Source organism: Oncorhynchus tshawytscha, linkage group LG21 (genome assembly GCF_018296145.1).
Source record: "Oncorhynchus tshawytscha isolate Ot180627B linkage group LG21, Otsh_v2.0, whole genome shotgun sequence".
In the NCBI taxonomy this organism is placed as follows: Eukaryota; Metazoa; Chordata; class Actinopteri; order Salmoniformes; family Salmonidae; genus Oncorhynchus; species Oncorhynchus tshawytscha.
Genome location: NC_056449.1, coordinates 27,857,627 through 27,877,596, shown reverse-complemented (window position 1 = coordinate 27,877,596; position 19,970 = coordinate 27,857,627). Strand labels below are relative to the sequence as shown.

The 19,970-nt window shown below is 44.4% G+C and overlaps 2 protein-coding genes across 5 annotated transcripts; one reads left to right on the top strand and one right to left on the bottom strand.

The window, feature by feature from the left end:
- The first annotated feature begins 142 nt into the window (after positions 1 to 142).
- On the top strand, positions 143 to 15,771 carry LOC112221158 (pre-mRNA-processing factor 39-like). 3 transcript variants are annotated; one of them, XR_006079578.1, is made up of 15 exons: positions 143 to 224; positions 5,317 to 5,567; positions 5,728 to 5,853; positions 6,018 to 6,136; positions 7,995 to 8,162; positions 8,758 to 8,920; positions 9,126 to 9,230; positions 12,234 to 12,509; positions 12,595 to 12,721; positions 12,846 to 13,117; positions 13,579 to 13,763; positions 14,584 to 14,658; positions 14,830 to 15,007; positions 15,199 to 15,279; positions 15,376 to 15,771. XR_006079578.1 is itself a non-coding variant. In XM_042303277.1 (14 exons), the coding sequence occupies exons 1-14, from the start codon at positions 161 to 163 to the stop codon at positions 15,448 to 15,450; spliced, it is 2,184 nt and encodes a 727-aa protein (XP_042159211.1). In that variant the 5' UTR covers positions 143 to 160; the 3' UTR covers positions 15,451 to 15,771. The 3 variants fall into 3 exon arrangements, 2 of the variants coding, with proteins under 2 accessions (XP_042159211.1, XP_042159212.1); XM_042303277.1 differs by lacking the exon at positions 15,199 to 15,279; XM_042303278.1 differs by lacking the exons at positions 14,584 to 14,658; positions 14,830 to 15,007; positions 15,199 to 15,279; positions 15,376 to 15,771 and adding an exon at positions 13,992 to 14,023.
- Positions 15,772 to 16,277: 506 nt separating this feature from the next.
- ubxn1 (UBX domain protein 1) lies at positions 16,278 to 19,962 on the bottom strand. 2 transcript variants are annotated; one of them, XM_024383299.2, is made up of 10 exons: positions 19,840 to 19,962; positions 19,156 to 19,218; positions 19,021 to 19,074; positions 18,738 to 18,877; positions 18,494 to 18,578; positions 18,069 to 18,260; positions 17,645 to 17,696; positions 17,424 to 17,543; positions 17,095 to 17,278; positions 16,278 to 16,856 (listed from the first exon to the last, which is right to left on the bottom strand). In XM_024383299.2, exons 2-10 carry the CDS (start codon positions 19,212 to 19,214, stop codon positions 16,816 to 16,818), a joined length of 927 nt encoding a protein of 308 aa, XP_024239067.1. In that variant the 5' UTR covers positions 19,215 to 19,218; positions 19,840 to 19,962; the 3' UTR covers positions 16,278 to 16,815. The 2 variants fall into 2 exon arrangements, with proteins under 2 accessions (XP_024239067.1, XP_024239068.1); XM_024383300.2 differs by having other exon boundaries at positions 19,156 to 19,214; positions 19,840 to 19,914.
- Between the last annotated feature and the right edge of the window lie 8 nt (positions 19,963 to 19,970).

Below are 19,970 nucleotides of genomic sequence, written 5' to 3'. Positions count from 1 at the left end.
AAGTCATTGATCAAGGATCCGCGTACCCATTTCCATATGAATACTGTCAATGGAATACATATTTGGCCGAAAATACCGTGAATCAACGCTCAGCAAAATTTTTATTCGGTTATCTTGCAGACAGTACTTGTCGCATGGAAGTGACGTATTTTTTTTTGTCATGGCGGCAGAAGGCTCGGATTCAGAAGACCTGAACACCAACGGGCTAATGGAGGCTCCTTCAGGTTGTAAAAACATGAAATAATCTAAATATATTCACGAAGTTATTCAATGGTTACGCGGGGTTCATATGTATAGTCGTTTGTATCTTTACTGTCAGCTAACATTTGCAACTACGCCTGTGAAAAGATGGCTGGCTAGCTAACGTTAACTAGCTGACATGGCTAATATGAGTTTACGTTGCGCCAACTGGAGAAACCGAAAGTTGCCTCCCCCTAGCAAGTACCAGAGTTAATGCACTAGCACAGGGTTGGGCAACTTTGATTGGGGGTGGGGGTCCACAATAAATCTGAACTCATTATGGGGGGCCCCAGTGGCTCGCGGGTCTGCATACACACATCCATACCTACACATGTAGTCAGAGCCGGTCCTAGCCTTTTGGGGGCCCTAAGCTACATTTTGTTACCCCCACCTTGTGAGCAAAATATTTTAACTTTTTCCATCAGACAGTGGATAGAGGGGGAGAAAAGGACGTTTTTAAATACATTTCCTGCAATTCTACCAGGGCTGGCCCCTGCTAAAAAAAATATTGGTCCAGCGAAAGTCATCAATCTTTTAAGATCAATTGATAAGTAAATTTTGAACATTTTTCCATATGTTTTAAATAACAACTATATGTGTTGAGCTTGTCTGATGCTTTAAGCTTTTGATGAAATAAGACACCAATGCCTTGAGGGAACCAGAGATGTAGGTAACCTTAAGCTGAGCCAACTCTTTCTTTCTGTTCCTGCTGGCTTTCGCCGATTCTGCCATTACTCTCCTGAAGTTTCCGGTAATAGGCTACACAAGGAGTCGGCAACCATTTCTCATGTGGAATGGCAATTTCTTACAATTTCTACCGATCTGCATGCCAGTTATGGTTTTCATATGCACATTTTCATTGAACTGTTAAATTTAATTTATAATAACGTCTTCATATTTCTAAATCATTTCATTCTATCCAAATGAAAATAACCTAAAAAGTAACTTCTATTGCCATTTCCAACTATGTAAAATAGCCTACATAAAGCCAACAAATAAAAACAGTACATCCTGCAGATAGAAAATAGAAAATATCCTGATTTTAAAAATACATATCCTATAAATCATATTGGCCTGTCTGCAACAAACTTGAAACATTGCATCACCTTGGGTCTGGCCTGTAGCTTGCACTAGCGAACCTGTAACATTGTATAAAATATTCTGGGCCCTCAGTTTCCCACCAGTGAGCTCAAGACGGACACAGTTGTAGGCTCACCGTAGCTGACGACCAGCACCTCAACTGTTTTACTGCTTGAGCTCCTGTTCCTCTTCTAGAATATTAGCTCAAAAGTTTTGTGGAGATCCTGCAACTACATATAAACAATACCAGCACCCAAAATGTGTACCTGAACCTATTTCAGTCCATGACAAGCACTGATAAGTAATCAGGTAGACCTATTTTATGACGTTTCCACTGGATCAGAGCATGACCTTTTTTTCCCCCTTACACGCTGAGTGGTTATCGAAAGGGAGAGGGCTGGAAAGATTTTTTCAAATACATTGAGGAAGTAGTGTAATGCTCAATGGATGTAAAAACAGTCTTCGTTTGCTTACTATGTGAAAATATTACTTTGAGAAGCTCCACAGCTCATTAGTGGTGGTGCTTGAAGCCAATCAAAAATACTATACCCCATTTATATGCCTACATTTGTGCGCAGGCCAGGTAGCCTATCGGCCTACTTCTATGCATGCGTGTCCTTACTCAACATTGACATGAGCACTCCAAACAAGGCAATGACTAAATTGTGTTGTTCACTTCACATGTGTAGCATAGGTTGTGCGCTCTACAGTGTCAACTCTGACAATGAACTGTAGGACTGGAATAATATTGAATGCGTTAACAGAAATTACCATAACGAAAGTAAGAAACATTGTAGATTAGGAATTACAGAGAAATGTATTACTGGTGATATATGATGGGGAATTGACAGACACTAACAATCAAATGCAAACAATTCACACAATGAAGTTATGAAACAATGAATGTTCACAAATTGGTGGGAGTGAGCACATTCTGGAGATAGAAGTGCATCTGGGCGCATGGTCAATCTGACGTCTGCATTGGCCATGCAGCGTTTACGGTGATACGGCCTCAGCAAAAGACTGGGTATTCATACTTCTTGTGCTTCGCTGAGCAGTGCAGTTCTGTTGTCAAGGGAGTGAGTTTGTGTTTATACAGGATGTGCCGCCCCCACACACACACACCATATATATGTAGCAGTCATTCAACCTACTCATTCAAGAGCTTTTCTTTATTTTGACTATTTTCTACATTGTAGAACATCAAAACTATACAATAACACTTATGGAATCATGTAGTAACCAAAAAATAGTTCAATCAAAATATATTTAATATTCTTTAAAGTAGCCACCCTTTGCCTTTGATGACAGCTTTGCACACACTGTCCATTCTCAACTGGCTTCATGAGGTAGTCACTGAAATGCTTTTCCACAGTCTTGAAGGGGTTCCCACTTATGCTGAGCACTTGTTGGCTGCTTTACCTTCACTCTGTGGTCCAACTAATCCCAAACCATCTCAATTGGGTTGAGGTTGGGTGATTGTGGAGGCCAGGTCATCTGATGCAGCACTCCATCACTCTCCTTGGTCAAATAGCCCTTACACAGCCTGGAGGTGTGTTGGGTCATTGTCCTGTTGAAAAACAAATGATAGTGCCACTATGCGCAAACCAGTTGGGATGACGTATCGCTGCAGAATGCTGTGGTAGCCATGCTGGTTAAGTGTGCCTTGAATTCTAAATAAATCACAGTGTCACCAGCAAAGCACCATCACACCTCTTCCTCCATGAGTCTCACAAAGACACAGCGGGTAGGACAAAAGGACAGATTTCCCCCAGTCTTATGCCCATTGCTCGTGTTTCTTGGTCCAAGCAAGTCTCTTCTTATTGGTGTCCTTTAGTAGAAGTTTCTTTGCAGCAATTCAACCATGAAGGCCTGATTGACGTAGTCTCCTCTGAGCAGCTGCTGTTGAGATGTGTCTGTTACTTGAACTCTGTGAAGCATTTTTTGGGCTGTTATCTGAGGTGCAGTTAATTGCCGATTTCTGAGGGTGGTAACTCTAATGAACTTATCCTCTGCAGCAGAGGTAACTCTGGGTCTTCCTTTCCTGTGGCGGTCCTCATGAGAGACAGTTTCATCATAGCGCTTGATGGTTTTTGAGACTGCACTTGAAGAAACTTTCAAAGTTCTTGAAATTTTCCGCATTGACTGACCTTCATGTTATAAAGTAATGATGGACTGTCGTTTCTCTTTCCGTATTCAAGCTGTTCTTGCCATAACATGGACTTGGTCTTTTACCAAATAGGGCTCTCTTCTGTATACCACCTCTACCTTGTCACAACACAACTGATTAGCTGAAATGCATTAAGAAGGAAAGAAATTCCACAAATTAACTTTTAACAAGGCACACCTGTTAATTGAAATGCAATCCAGGTGACTACCCCATGAAGCTGGTTGAGAGGATGCCAAGAGTGTACAAAGCTGTCAGCAACGCAAAGGGTGGCTACTTTGAAGAATCTAAAATATATTTTGATTTGTTTAACACTTATGTTTACTACATGATTCCATATGTGTTATTTCATAGTTTTGATGTCTTCATTATTATTCTACAATGTAGGAAATGTATACTGTATATTTGCTACTGCTCGACTAAAAATATTTTGGTCGACCAACAGCCTATCGACCAGTCGACTATTTGGGGTCAGCCCTAAATTCTATACATTTTGCCATGGGGGCATATAGAAAGTGTTGCAGTTGTAAAGCAACTTTGCTGCAAATCTACACATTTTGCCATGGGGTAGTGAGAAAATGTTTGCAGTTTTTAATATGATATCTGAGTGCAAGTGACTAACCAAATTCAATTGGGGCCCCGGGTCGATAATTTGACCATGATTACTACTTGCCTAAACATCAGCCCGTTACCATGGTTATCCCATGAATATCAGTCTGAAATAAGTCGCTGTAAAAAAAGACGCAATAGTCTCTACAAGACAGAATGTTGAATAAAATGATATTTCCACTTACTTTACCGGTTGTACATGCTGTTGATCCTTTTGGCGGTAGGAGGTGGAGATAGGCTGTCCACAGGAAAACTTTGCGGTGCCAGTAGGTTATTACTTGTATTTTCAATCTGTTGACGCATTGCACGTGATGCACAATATGTAAACAAAAGCACGTTTCCTCGCAATAAGCTTGAAGTGTTTGCTGTTCGGTTAGTCTTGGCCATATTATGCAAGTGTTGGTCACCCGTGAATTGCATCAGTATTGAAAATATGAACCAGATATACAAATGATAAACAGACCACCCAAGGTGGGGTTGATAATACTACTCTGGATATTTTGTCTAACATATTTTGTCTACCTGCAAAAGGACCAACCACACGGACAACCGGGAGTATCATTGTATTCAGCATTCTGACTTGTAGAGGTCGTGAGAGAGAACTTTTCTGATTCAAATGCAAATTTTTGCCCTACATAGAATTCTATGCAATTCAACGTTGAGTCTTCAGGCACGTTTACTACAAATTTAGATAGCTTGCCACTAGACTAATTTACCAATCTAAAAAATGTTAGCTAAAATGGGCTAATTGAGTGACTGACATAACAAGAAAAACTGCTGATGCACAACCACATTTTGAAATTGCCTTGTGTATTCTACGATTTTAACTCTCAACAGTAGGTTGAGACCCCGACTGAGTCGCCAGTTACCCATCCCTGCACTAGCTAGTACTTGCCAGGCCGAGTCTTTTATTAGGGTATAGTAAGCTGATCTAACCAGTGTAGATGCAGACATTAGTCGCATCATGCCCCCTGCTGCTCCGTCCCCGGCCATTGTTATGAGTGTAGTGATTTGTGTGTAGTACCTAGAAATACTCATGAATGATTGGCTAAAAACACCATCAGTGATTGGAATTCCCCTTATAATGGCAGTAATCTACATTTAATCTGTAAATTACATTTGATTAGGACTATGCGTCATTGAGCAGGCCAGCCATTTCTTTGTGTTATAGATAAAACAAATTCTTCCATGTGTAACTTTCTAAATTTCTCATTGAATAGCTCTGGAAGCCATGGAGGCTGTCCAACTTCCAACAGAGAAGGAAGAGGCATCAGAGGAGAATGGTGGAGGAGGAGCCTCTGAGGCTCCAGAAGCAGCAGCTGCGACATCATACAACATGCCTCTGGCAGAGAATGAGGAGGAAGAAGACGGAGAGTTCCCTGCGGACTTTGACCGACTCTGGAAGCTGGCCCATGACAATCCACAGGACTTCTCTAGCTGGACTGACCTACTGCAGTACTGTGAGCAAGAGGTGAAAAGAGCTGAGGAGACAGACAAGACTCCTATTGCCATTTTGTCATACGCCTAAAGCTCTTCTGCATTAATAATGCATAGCTAACTATACCACTGTTGTTCAGATATGCACTGTTGAAGTGGAATTTGCAGCTAACCAGATTTCTAATTGTCCCCAGAGTCACATGACAGCGTCACGTCGGGCGCTGGTAGCCTTTCTGGCACGGTACCCACTGTGCTACGGATACTGGAAGAAGTTTGCCGACCTGGAGCGACGTGCTGGCTACACCAACAAAGCTCAGGAGGTATGAGGATGAGGTGGAGTGTGTTTGGCACATGGATGTGTGTCTTGTTATGTGGTCTGCTGACTGACATTTTTTATTGACAAAAAGGCACATTCTTCTCTCTCAGAGTATGTAATGGCTTTAGTTCCATAACATTCATGTGTCATGTTGTTTTGTTGTTCCAGGTGTGTGTTCAGGGTCTGAAGGCCATTCCCCTGAGTGTAGATCTGTGGATCCACTACATTAACCTGCTACTGGGCACGCTCAACATGAACCTGCCAGAGTCCTCTCAGCGCATTCGCAGGTACACACTCCTATACTCTTAAACACACAGTACCACACTTACAGTGCCTTGCGAAAGTATTCGTCCCCCTTGAACTTTGCGACCTTTTGCCACATTTCAGGCTTCAAACATAAAGATATAAAACTGTATTTTTTTGTGAAGAATCAACAACAAGTGGGACACAATCATGAAGTGGAACGACATTTATTGGATATTTCAAACTTTTTTAACAAATCAAAAACTGAAAAATTGGGTGTGTAAAATTATTCAGCCCCTTTACTTTCAGTGCAGCAAACTCTCCAGAAGTTCAGTGAGGATCTCTGAATGATCCAATGTTGACCTAAATGACTAATGATGATAAATACAATCCACCTGTGTGTAATCAAGTCTCCGTATAAATGCACCTGCACTGTGATAGTCTCAGAGGTCCGTTAAAAGCGCAGAGAGCATCATGAAGAACAAGGAACACACCAGGCAGGTCCGAGATACTGTTGTGAAGAAGTTTAAAGCCGGATTTGGATACAAAAAGATTTCCCAAGCTTTAAACATCCCAAGGAGCACTGTGCAAGCGATAATATTGAAATGGAAGGAGTATCAGACCACTGCAAATCTACCAAGACCTGGCCGTCCCTCTAAACTTTCAGCTCATACAAGGAGAAGACTGTTCAGAGATGCAGCCAAGAGGCCCATGATCACTCTGGATGAACTGCAGAGATCTACAGCTGAGGTGGGAGACTCTGTCCATAGGACAACAATCAGTCGTATATTGCACAAATCTGGCCTTTATGGAAGAGTGGCAAGAAGAAAGCCATTTCTTAAAGATATCCATAAAAAGTGTTGTTTAAAGTTTGCCACAAGCCACCTGGGAGACACACCAAACATGTGGAAGAAGGTGCTCTGGTCAGATGAAACCAAAATTGAACTTTTTGGCAACAATGCAAAACGTTATGTTTGGCGTAAAAGCAACACAGCTCATCACCCTGAACACACCATCCCCACCGTCAAACATGGTGGTGGCAGCATCATGGTTTGGGCCTGCTTTTCTTCAGCAGGGACAGGGAAGATGGTTAAAATTGATGGGAAGATGGATGGAGCCAAATACAGGACCATTCTTGATGAAAACCTGATGGAGTCTGCAAAAGACCTGAGACTGGGACGGAGATTTGTCTTCCAACAAGACAATGATCCAAAACATAAAGTAAAATCTACAATGGAATGGTTCAAAAATAAACATATCCAGGTGTTAGAATGGCCAAGTCAAAGTCCAGACCTGAATCCAATCGAGAATCTGTGGAAAGAACTGAAAACTGCTGTTCACAAATGCTCTCCATCCAACCTCACTGAGCTCGAGCTGTTTTGCAAGGAGGAATGGGAAAACATTTCAGTCTCTCGATGTGCAAAACTGATAGAGACATACCCCAAGCGACTTACAGCTGTAATCGCAGCAAAAGGTGGCGCTACAAAGTATTAACTTAAGGGGGCTGAATAATTTTGCACGCCCAATTTTTCAGTTTTTGATTTGTTAAAAAAGTTAGAAATATCCAATAAATGTTGTTCCACTTCATGATTTGTCCCACTTGTTGTTGATTCTTCACAAAAAAATACAGTTTTATATCTTTATGTTTGAAGCCTGAAATGTGGCAAAAGGTCACAAAGTTCAAGGGGGTCGAATACTTTCGCAAGGCACTGTATATACATTCAACACTAGCCAGCCTTTACTTTCAATATTAGCCTGAACACTCCAAATGTTTTAATTCAGTATTTATTCTCATTCACAGAATGAATGTTCAAATAAAGATACGGAGCCCTAACTCTTTTTTAATAGATGTCAGATAGATAGATGTCAGCCTGATCCCTGTCTCTTGTCACTTCTCCCCAGTGCATTTGAGGAGGCGGTGACGGCAGCAGGACTGGACTTCCACTCTGACCGTCTGTGGGAGCTGTACATCGAGTGGGAGAAGGAGCAGGGAGACATGAAGGCTGCCACTGGAGTCTACGACAGAGTCCTCAGAGTCCCCACTCAGCTGTACAGCAGCCACTATGAGAAGTGAGACTATACACATTCACAAACAGTACACTCTGTCTACTAAGAAAAACAGTAGAGCTTGAAATCAGTCAAAACTCTAAACTATAGGGCCTCCCGAGTGGCGCAGCGGTCAAAGGCGCTTGAGGTGTCACTACGGACCCGGGTTCGTTTCCGGACTGTATCACAACCGGCCGTAACCGGGATTATCATAGGGCGGTGCACAATTGGCCCAGCGTCGGGAGGGTTTGGCTCATCTCGCTCTAGAAACTTGTTGTGGCGGGCCGGGCGCCTGCAGGCTGACCTCGGTCGTCAGGTGAACAGTGTTTCCTCCGACACATTGATGCGGCTGGCTTCCGGGTTAAGCGGGCGGGTGTTAAGAAGCATGGTTTGGCGGGTCATGTTTCGGGAAGGACGCATGACTCAGCCTTCGCCTCCTGCAGCGATGAGACAAGATCGAAAAAGGGGGTAAAAAATATATCTAAAGTATAAAATCGTAACCTTTTATTAAATGATAGATTTTAATAATTATCAAACTCACTTCCCATTATGGACCTCATATTTGCTGACCTGGTGAATCTGATCCACTTTCTCCGTCCCTCCTATCTCTCTCTTACAGATTCAAGACTCATCTTAATGCCCATGCGCCCAAGGACGTCCTCTCAGCAGTGGAGTATGAGGGGTTGCTTGAGGAATCTAAACAGAGCCACAAGACTGAGAAGTCTGAGTTGGCTGAGGGGGAAGAGGAGTTACCACCTGGGGAAGAGAAGGAACCTACAGAGGTGGATTACAAATGACAAATCCCTAGTAGTGTTGGATTAAGATTTAACATGACATTTAACATGAGTGTCAGATGCTGCCAAAATAGCATAAAGGGGAGACATTTCAAGCTATGGAGTAAGGCTATGGTATAGGATCTTAACTTTGATTTTACACTGATTTAACAGTCTGCCATCATAACTGTCATGTTATGTTTCACCCAATCAGGAAGAACTGATTCCGAAAATGCGAGAGCTCCTATTGGCTCGCAGAGAGAAGGTGTACCAAGACCTGGAGGGAGAGGTCAGGAAGAGGTGGAACTTTGAGGAAGCTGTGAGTTACCCCTGGAACACACACACACATCCCTTCTATGTGCAACTCAGAAGCAATGATTGAAGCATGATACGCTATATATACAAAAGTATGTGGACACCCATTCAAATGAGTGGATTTGGCTATTTCAGCCACACCTGTTGCTGACAGGTGTATAAAATCGAGCACACAGCCATGTAATCTTCATAGACTAACATTGGCAGTAGACTGACCTTACTGAAGAGCTCAGTAACTTTCAACATGGTACCGTCATAGGATCAAATCAAATCAAATCAAATCAAATTTTATTTGTCACATACACATGGTTAGCAGATGTTAATGCGAGTGTAGCGAAATGCTTGTGCTTCTAGTTCCGACAATGCAGTAATAACGAGCAAGTAATCTAACTAACAATTCCAAAAAAAAAAAAAAAAACTACTGTCTTATACACAGTGTAAGGGGATAAAGAATATGTACATAAGGATATATGAATGAGTGATGGTACAGAGCAGCATAGGCAAGATACAGTAGATGATATCGAGTACAGTATATACATATGAGATAAGTATGTAAACCAAGTGGCATAGTTAAAGTGGCTAGTGATACATGTATTACATAAGGATGCAGTCGATGATATAGAGTACAGTATCAACGTATGCATATGAGATGAACAATGTAGGGTAAGTAACATTATATAAGGTAGCATTGTTTAAAGTGGCTAGTGATATATTTACATCATTTCCCATCAATTCCCATGATTAAAGTGGCTGGAGTAGAGTCAGTGTCATTGACAGTGTGTTGGCAGTAGCCACTCAATGTTAGTGGTGGCTGTTTAACAGTCTGATGGCCTTGAGATAGAAGCTGTTTTTCAGTCTCTCGGTCCCAGCTTTGATGCACCTGTACTGACCTCGCCTTCTGGATGACAGCGGGGTGAACAGGCAGTGGCTCGGGTGGTTGATGTCCTTGATGATCTTTATGGCCTTCCTGTAGCATCGGGTGGTGTAGGTGTCCTGGAGGGCAGGTAGTTTGCCCCCGGTGATGCGTTGTGCAGACCTCACTACCCTCTGGAGAGCCTTACGGTTGAGGGCGGTGCAGTTGCCATACCAGGCGGTGATACAGCCCGCCAGGATGCTCTCGATTGTGCATCTGTAGAAGTTTGTGAGTGCTTTTGGTGACAAGCCGAATTTCTTCAGCCTTCTGAGGTTGAAGAGGCGCTGCTGCGCCTTCCTCACGATGCTGTCTGTGTGAGTGGACCAATTCAGTTTGTCTGTGATGTGTATGCCGAGGAACTTAAAACTTGCTACCCTCTCCACTACTGTTCCATCGATGTGGATGGGGGGTGTTCCCTCTGCTGTTTCCTGAAGTCCACAATCATCTCCTTAGTTTTGTTGACGTTGAGTGTGAGGTTATTTTCCTGACACCACACTCCGAGGGCCCTCACCTCCTCCCTGTAGGCCGTCTCGTCGTTGTTGGTAATCAAGCCTACCACTGTTGTGTCGTCCGCAAACTTGATGATTGAGTTGGAGGCGTGCATGGCCACGCAGTCGTGGGTGAACAGGGAGTACAGGAGGGGGCTCAGAACGCACCCTTGTGGGGCCCCAGTGTTGAGGATCAGCGGGGAGGAGATGTTGTTGCCTACCCTCACCACCTGGGGCGGCCCGTCAGGAAGTCCAGTACCCAGTTGCACAGGGCGGGGTCGAGACCCAGGGTCTCGAGCTTGATGACGAGCTTGGAGGGTACTATGGTGTTGAATGCCGAGCTGTAGTCGATGAACAGCATTCTCACATAGGTATTCCTCTTGTCCAGATGGGTTAGGGCAGTGTGCAGTGTGGTTGAGATTGCATCGTCTGTGGACCTATTTGGGCGGTAAGCAAATTGGAGTGGGTCAAGGGTGTCAGGTAGGGTGGAGGTGATATGGTCCTTGACTAGTCTCTCAAAGCACTTCATGATGACGCCTTTCCAACAAGTCAGTTTGTAAAATGTCTGCCCTGCTAGAGCTGCCCCGGTCAACTGTAAGTGCTGTTATTGTGCATTGGAAACGTCTCGGATCAACAACGGCTCAGCCACAAAGTGGTAGACCACACAAGCTCACAGAACGGGACCACCGAGTGCTGAAGCGCGTAGCGCGTGACAATGGTCTGTCCTTGGTTGCAACACTCACTACCAAGTTCCAAGCTGCCTCTGCACAAGAAATGTTTGTCGGGAGCTTCGTCAAATGGGATTCCATGCCTGAGCAGCTGCACACAAGCCTAAGATCACCATGCGCAATGCCAAGCATTGGCTAGAGTGGTGTAAAGCTTGCCGCTATTGGACTCCGGAGCAGAGGAAACGTGTTCTCTGGAGTGATGAATCACGCCTCAACATCTGGCAGTCCGACGGAAGAATCTGGGTTTGGAGGATTCCAGTAGAACGCTACCTGCCACAATGCATTGTGCCAACTGTAAAGTTTGGTGGAGGAGGAATAATGGTCTGGGCAGTTTTTTAGGGTTCGGGCTAGGCCCCTTAGTTCCATTGAAGGGAAATCTTAATGCTACAGCATACAATGACATTTTAGATGATGCTGTGCTTCCAACTTTGTGGAAACAGTTTGGGGAAGGCCCTTTCCTGTTTCAGCATGACAATGCCCCTTGCTTAAAGCGAGGTCCATACAGAAAAGGTTTGCTGAGATTAGTGTGGAAGAACTTGACTGGCTTGCACAGAGCCCTGTCCTCAACCCCATTGAACACCTTTGGGATGAATTGGAATGCGAGTCCGGCCTAATTGCCCGACCTCACTAATAATCTTGTGGCTGAATGGAAGCAAGTCCCCGCAGCAATGTTCCAACATCTAGTGGAAAGCCTTCACAGAAGAGTGGAGACTGTTATTGCTGCAAAGGGGGGACCAACTCCATATTAGTAAACATGATTTTGGAATGAGATGTTCGACGAGCAGGTGTCCACACTCTTTTGGTCAAGTAGTGTACTTTCATTGGCTGGAAACATTTACTTATCTTCTCTTCTGTTCCCATTCCTCCCTTCTTTCCAGATCAAGCGTCCATATTTCCACGTGAAGCCTCTGGACCGGACCCAGCTGAGGGCCTGGCACTCCTACCTGGACTGGGAGCTCACCGAGCTGGGGGGTGAAAAGGAGGTGAAGACCGAGTCCGAACCAGAGGCCATGGAGGGCCAGGAAGAGGAGCAAAAGGAGGAAAAGGAGGGGTCAAAGAGCAGTGAGATCGTTGCCGGGGGAGACCGGAGGGTACGGATCCTGTTTGAGCGCTGTCTGATTGCCTGCGCTCTCTACGAGGAGTTCTGGACCAAGGTAAGGAGGGGCTGCAGGGGTGTGTGTGTCAGTAACATGTTTGTATGTCAGTGTGACTAATGTATACTGTATGCATGTTTTTCAGTATGTTCAGTACCTGGAACCTCAGAGTCTGGACGAGGCGCGGGGAGTGTTTCGGCGAGCCTGTGAGATCCACCTGGCCCACAAACACACCATGCACCTGCAGTGGGCCACCTTCGAGGAGAGGCATGGTGAGAGAGGAAGAGACGCGTCACATTGTTCACCTTTTCACTTTCACCTCAAATGTGATACACAGGACACCATTACCCAGTGTTGTAGCCCACTCACGCCCTCCTCCCCTCCATCTCCTCCCAGGTGACCTAACAGAGGCACGGCGAGTGTTGGAGGCTCTGGAAACCTCAGTGCCGGGATTGGCCATGGTCCGGCTGCGCAGGGCGGGGCTAGAGAGACGGGCGGGCCGGCTAGATGAATCAGAAGCTCTGCTCAGGGACGCGGTGGCCCAGGCCAAAGAGACACCTCACCTCCATGCGTTCTACTCCATCAAACTGGCCCGGCTGCTGCAGAAGCTCTGCAAGAACCCCAGCAAGGCCCGGGGAGTCCTGCAGGAGGCGCTGGAGATTAGCCCGGTGAGAGGAGGGGAGATAGATCTAAGATAGGCGAAAATGAAAAGATTTAGGGAAAGGGGGATATCTAGTCAGTTGTCCAACTGAATGTATTCAACTGAAATGTGTCTTCCACATTTAACCCAACCCCTCTGAATCAGAGAGGTGCTGGGGGCTGCCATAATCAACATCCACGTCTTCGGTGCCCGGGGAACAGTGGGTTAACAGCCTTGCTCATGGGTAGAACGACAGATTTTTAACATGTCAGCTCTGGGATTCAATCCAGCAACCTTCCGGTTACTGGCCCAACGCTCGAAGCATCGATTGAAAAAGGAAGGATCACATTTAAGATGCAATTGGGATTGAATATCAGGGATGGAGAACATGGAAAATAGTCCAGATCTAAACCTCATAGAAAATGTAACCTGTCAGCATCATTTATCGTTGTTTGTTGTTCCCTCTTTAATGTCCCCTCTGTTTTCCAGGATGACGGTAAGCTGCACCTGAACCTGCTGGAGCTGGAGGTGTCCGGTGACCCCAGAGGGTCGGCCGAGGGGGTGCAGCAGTGTGTGACGCGGGCGCTGGCCGCACCCCTCTCCCCACAGACCAAGATCCTCTTCTCCCAGAGGGGCCTGCAGTACGCTGAGGACTATGGGACCTCTGTGCAAAGGTCAGGGGTCATAGGATTGTTTGTTGTTTTTAGATACAATCAGGAACCTGGAGAAAATAAAACAAGCATTTTATTCTGCCCATATTTGATTTAATGGTATGAAATCAACCAACCAGGAGAAATGACTGTACTGTTGCTGTCCTATGGCCTGCAGTGTGCCAACAGTCTGAGGAGCATCACTTTACCATGTTTTAAATGACTGTACTGTTGCTGTTCTCTGGCCTGCAGTGTGCTAACAGTCTGAGGAGCATCACTTTACCATGTTTTAAATGACTGTGCTGTTGCTGTTCTCTGGCCTGCAGCGTGCCAACAGTCTGAGGAGCATCACTTTACCATGTTTTAAATGACTGTGCTGTTGCTGTTCTCTGGCCTGCAGTGTGCTAACAGTCTGAGGAGCATCACTTTACCATGTTTTAAATGACTGTGCTGTTGCTGTTCTCTGGCCTGCAGTGTGCTAACAGTCTGAGGAGCATCACTTTACCATGTTTTAAATGACTGTGCTGTTGCTGTTCTCTGGCCTGCAGCGTGCCAACAGTCTGAGGAGCATCACTTTACCATGTTTTAAATGACTGTGCTGTTGCTGTTCTCTGGCCTGCAGTGTGCTAACAGTCTGAGGAGCATCACTTTACCATGTTTTAAATGACTGTGCTGTTGCTGTTCTCTGGCCTGCAGCGTGCCAACAGTCTGAGGAGCATCACTTTACCATGTTTTAAATGACTGTGCTGTTGCTGTTCTCTGGCCTGCAGTGTGCTAACAGTCTGAGGAGCATCACTTTACCATGTTTTAAATGACTGTCCTGTCGCTGTTCTCTGGCCTGCAGTGTGCTAACAGTCTATGAGGAGCATCAGAAGCTACTGAAAGAGCTCGGCAACAAGAAGAGAGTGGCTGAGAACGGGTGAGATTATAACGTATCTATCAATATCATGCAAGGGTTTATACCTGTAAAATTGTGTGATGTTGTGACACATTTTTTTGTTGTTGATCTGAAGCTGTTCATGGAGAAGCAAATGGGTAAACTGTTCATGGATTGGTTATTGACGCAGTTGTTATATTGATTGATCTGCAGAGACAGTGAGGACCCAGAGAAGATGAGTAAAGGAGAAGATGTATCTGCTGTGCCCGCTCCACCACAGGCCCCTCCCACAATGCCCCATGTCCCCATAACGACACCACCTCCACCCATGATGGGTGGGGACATGAGTGCGGTTCATGCAGGCTATGGAGGATATGGAAGCTGGCATCAGGTATGACAGGGATTGTTACGCTGTACAAACTGATACGAGCCAAATATCGTCTACATACGGTCTTAAACGATCAGTGCCTCTTTTGAAATTGAGCCAGCTAGAGGAGAGACACTGAAGCTCTCAAATTCAAATCTGAACATCAAAGCCAGTTCCACTGCTTTTTTTTATTTTATTCTTCCCCTCTTAATCAGGGACTGATTTAGACCTGGGACACCAGGTGGGTGCAATTATCAGGTAGAACAGAAAACCAGAAGTAGTCCGAACCTCGTAGGGTAAGATCTGAATAGCCCTGCACTAAAATGTTGTTTAGAGAGCGGGTGTTCCTTCACTTGCCCTTTTTTAAAGTTAGTGTTCTTCTCCTCTTTCAGCAACCACAGTATGGGGGATACGGAGGCTACCAGCAAGCCTGGAACTATAATCAGGGTTACTACCCTCCTAGCTAAGGGTGAAGAGAACTCCTGTGACACACCAACTGACAGCAGGGGTTACCAGAGATGATTCAGCATTGACGACCCAGTGTTCACGTGTTTAAACTCCATGGATGCACCCCAAATGGCACATTATGCCCTATATAGTGCACTACCTTTGACAAGGGCCCATAGAGTTCTGGTCAAAAGTAGTGAACTTTGTAGGGAATAGGGTGCAAACTCATATCTTTTATCAGGAACAGGGGTGGGACCTGTGACGTCTACTACTCGTTTGGTCTTTGAAAATGTGCTCTTGTACATTGTTTTAATGATAAACTATTTTTGTATTCTCTTCTACATGCAGCCCCTTTCATTTTAAGCAAAACCGTCTCTCCATACCTCCTGTATTATTGTCATTCCAGAAGTATAGGCTAGTAATTTTTTCTAATGTACATAATGGTGTTTTATAGTTGTGAAGTTAAAGCTCTTTTCATCAACGAGCAGGTTAAGATCAATCTATTGTGTCCTTCATTCAAGTTTCTGCCCATTCGAGTCCTCCAGACAGAAGATAGGGAAGCCATGTTGTATGCAGGTGTACCAGTGCCTCTGGACTCGGAGGTCAAGTAAAGAATAATAACTGAATAGGTACGCTGTGCTGTACCTAGTGGACATGTCTAAAACCAACAGCATCAGTCATGTTTGGTCAAACTTCCGAGTAGAAAACTGTTAAATGTTTGGCAAAATCCACCACACAACTTTAGCCTTTTTTAATCACTCAGTTTTTTAAATACCATTCCATTTCTGTTGTTTTAGTGCATCCAATCAATTGTACTCAAAAAAGGCATGCACAAATACACTGCAAATGTATGACAATGTAACTTTTAATCTTCACTTTTACATTGTTCAATAAAACATTTGAGTGAAGCACAATGCATTTTTGGGACTCTTGATATGACACGTGATTTCTTAAGAGTGTATCTTTCTTAACTGTCATGCACATATAAGCAACTCTCACCAGTCAGTGAGATACAAAGCTGACTTAGGTCATCAAGTTTTGCAGCTTTCTCGTAAAAGTACATTATGTGAAGTTTTAAAGTATGTTCAGTCCACCATGTAACTCCAAATGATTATGCAATAACACCACTGTCAAATTGTTTAACTTATAAAAACTACAACTTCAATACAGTGGAAAGTCGCAGTGTCTCAACACCAGCCATGTCTTACACTTTAGGCCCCTTGAGAATCAATGGTCATCCATCTTGTGTTGCTATTTAAGATTAAAGCTCAATGTTTGTTGAAGGAGAATCAATCCATAGTTGACATCCTGGTCATTGTCCTGTTGTGATAAATGATGTGTGGAATTGAAGTTGGCTCATAAAGCATGTTTTTACTTCAGGGTCCTTATTTCTTGGCAACGACCAGCACAGCTGAAGGCACCAAACCTGAACAATGACACAAAACAGTTAAGACAGTACGACACAAACTACAACACACCTAAATATCAGATTAGATTCCTCTAAAACTGATCTGACAACACAGGATAGATGAAAGTAGCACGTCTTTGGCTGGTTTTGACGTCTCGTCCTTTCAGATTAGTGCAGATGAAGGAGAGGAAGCTCCTTTAGACCATTGCGATTCTCCCTGTTCAAGCCCAGTAAGATGGGCATCCTGTCTGCTCACCCAGCTCCTGCAGGGGTTTCTCCATGTCCAGTTCTGTGTAGACGCGGCGGGGGTACGGGGACAGCAGCGTGAAGTCCTGGCCTTCGGGGGCGTTGCCGTTCATCTGGACGTAGACACGCACAGCAGCTAGCGGCTCCTGTGCCTTGAACACGGAGGTCAGCGCCGAGCCGTCCAGCATACGCACCTGAGGACAGGAGGATAAATAAATAAACTACATTGACTGTTGAGACAAACTCATCAAAAATATCTGTTGTGTCAAAATGAGTTGTACATCAGTTGTGAGTATGAACAGAATGTGAACTAGGCTGTAGACATCCATGGCCCCTTACCTGGATTCTGCACTCGTTATAGTCCTTCTTGGCAGGAGGCGGGCCCTGACTGGGCGGAGAGGAGGGAGGGCCCTCTGCTGAAGGGGAGGTTAGAGCTGTACTGGAAGAACCGCCTCCAAACTGGAGAGGAGTAGAAGGGGTTAGTGAGTTCAACTCTTTCTATGAAAGACATGGAGACATTATTTAGCATACGAGTCAGATGCTGTAGGTGTAGTCAGTACCTTAAGTGCTCTCTCCTCTCTGTCGCGTGCTATCTTGTCTCGCACCCGCTGCCTGAGAAAGAGAAGGTATCCATTGGACAAAGAGAAGAGTTGTAGAATGGGAATAGACTTTATTTGCACGAAGACATTTACAAAAACTAACTATTGGCTGTGTATGAAAACCTTACTAGCTATTCTTGTTTCCTCAATTCCTCTCAAAGCTCATTGAAGGAGGTTGTTCAAGGATCCTCTCCTCCAATGTTCTTTGCGACAACAACCATTGGCCAATTTCGAGAGCATCAAATCCATCCGTGATGCATTGTGGGTAAATTGTGACTGCCTAGCTGATCTACAAATAATAATACTTATATGTAAGGTATTTTGTAAATCAGTTAATCGGCAGTCGCCTGCAATGTCAAACAAGCCTATTGACTTCATGGCTTACTTGGCCATTTTGTCATCGTTCTTCTCTCTCTGGCGCAGGTCGACCATTTTTTTCATCTCATCTTCCTGCAGTTTCTGTTTGACCTGCAGCAGCTCCTGGCCCTGCCTCCTCCTCTGCTTCTCTCTGTCTACTTCCTCTGCTCGTTCCCTCTCTCTCCGCTCCTCCTGCTTCACCCGCATCAGCTCCTCTAGCCTGGTACACACAGAAACACACATGGAAGTAGACAAAGAAATAGACACACACACAAAGAAACAGACACAAACACAGGCTTCATTGTATGCTGTCTCATTGCATTTTCTACTGAAAGCTTTTGCTGACACTTGATAATCTCATTGAGTATCATTATTGACCAAACCTGACATTTCCCCACTGACAGAATAAAACAAGTGTGTAAACAGAACCTCAGTAGAGGTGAATTATCTGACCTCTTTATCTGCTCACGTTTCTCCTCCTCTGTCATTGGTCGTTTGGTATCCCCGTCATGGATCATCTGGTCACTACCGTCTGTAGCTAAAAGGTAGAGTTGACATAGAAGAGGTAGGGGACAAGAAAACAATGTAAACCAACAACCATGTTAACCAGTAATGGGAAGTACAAGCCATAGTTATGAGGTTATAACAATATGAGTAATAACAATACAATATGCTGCCATGACCATTGACCACTTACCAGGGTCTGTTCCTTCTGCTGCAGTTTGGGCTGCTGGGCTGGGCTGTTGTGGGTCACTTCCTCCAGTTCTACCAAGCACGTTCCCCACAGGAGGCACATAGGGCTCGTCAATGTCTGGGTCACCCTCATGTTCCATTAGCCTGTGGAAGGAAGCCATAATGGAAGAAAGAAATGACAAATCAGTTATTCCATGTGAATTACTCAACTGACCATCTGTAAAATTCAGCTGTGGATTTAGAAGCCTCTGAGGCCAGCTCACCAAAGCCTCTGCCAGCTGACTTACCAGTCCATGGCCCGCTCTATGCCCTGGTTTCCTGTGTGTGCCACAGCCTTTTCCCTGAAAGCAGTAGAAAAACAGGACCAGAGTTGATATTTAGTGTGTCGAAAAATAGCCACATGAATTAAGTTAGCTACTTACGCTCTGTTTCTGTCAAAGCCCATTTCCAGCAGGCTGTCCAACGTCGTTTGTTCTGCCATCTTGCTGAGAGAACATGGAAGTTAAGAAGACAAGTTTCACTTTGGAGTCAGATACTGTAGGCAAGGAGGTGAGCATGTAAAGTAGCCCTAAACAGGTATTAACTATACTAGTGTAAATGATTTAGAATCAGGTTGAACCAATTACATGTTACCCGAATAACTCGTGAGCTAGTTACATGGGTTGTTATGACATAGTTCCATAATGTGCTCGCTGTGTAGTTATTTGACTGGATTGAACTGGCTATGAAGATAACAAAGCAGCATCCCTTAGGTAACGTCCCGCAGGAAACATTTTAGTATCTACACAGACCACCACATGAATATCATTCATAAACCAAAGACGAATTGCCTAGTAACTTTGCCGTATTATCTATGTTTACATATGGACTAGCTATTGTTAGCCAGCTAACTAACGTTAGCTTGATGGACGAATGAGATGGCTCATTTCAGTTAGCCTCTCCTGCTAGCTGTAACAAGAAAAACTGTTTGCAAAGTAAATTGATGATGCTCTGTACAATAGAGGGTGACTATTGCATTACACTTGCGAAAATGATAGAGATCAACAATTTCATAAACGTTATTTTACTAAATAGCATTATTTGTTTGAGAAACATTAGCAACTCACATTCGGAATCAGTCAACAAACACCGCTTCCAATCTTGTCACATGCGAGCATGTATGGAGGCCCAATAGGATACAAAATGACCGCATTTTCCAAACATTCTCATTCACAGAAAATTGCTGCCATCTAGTGGA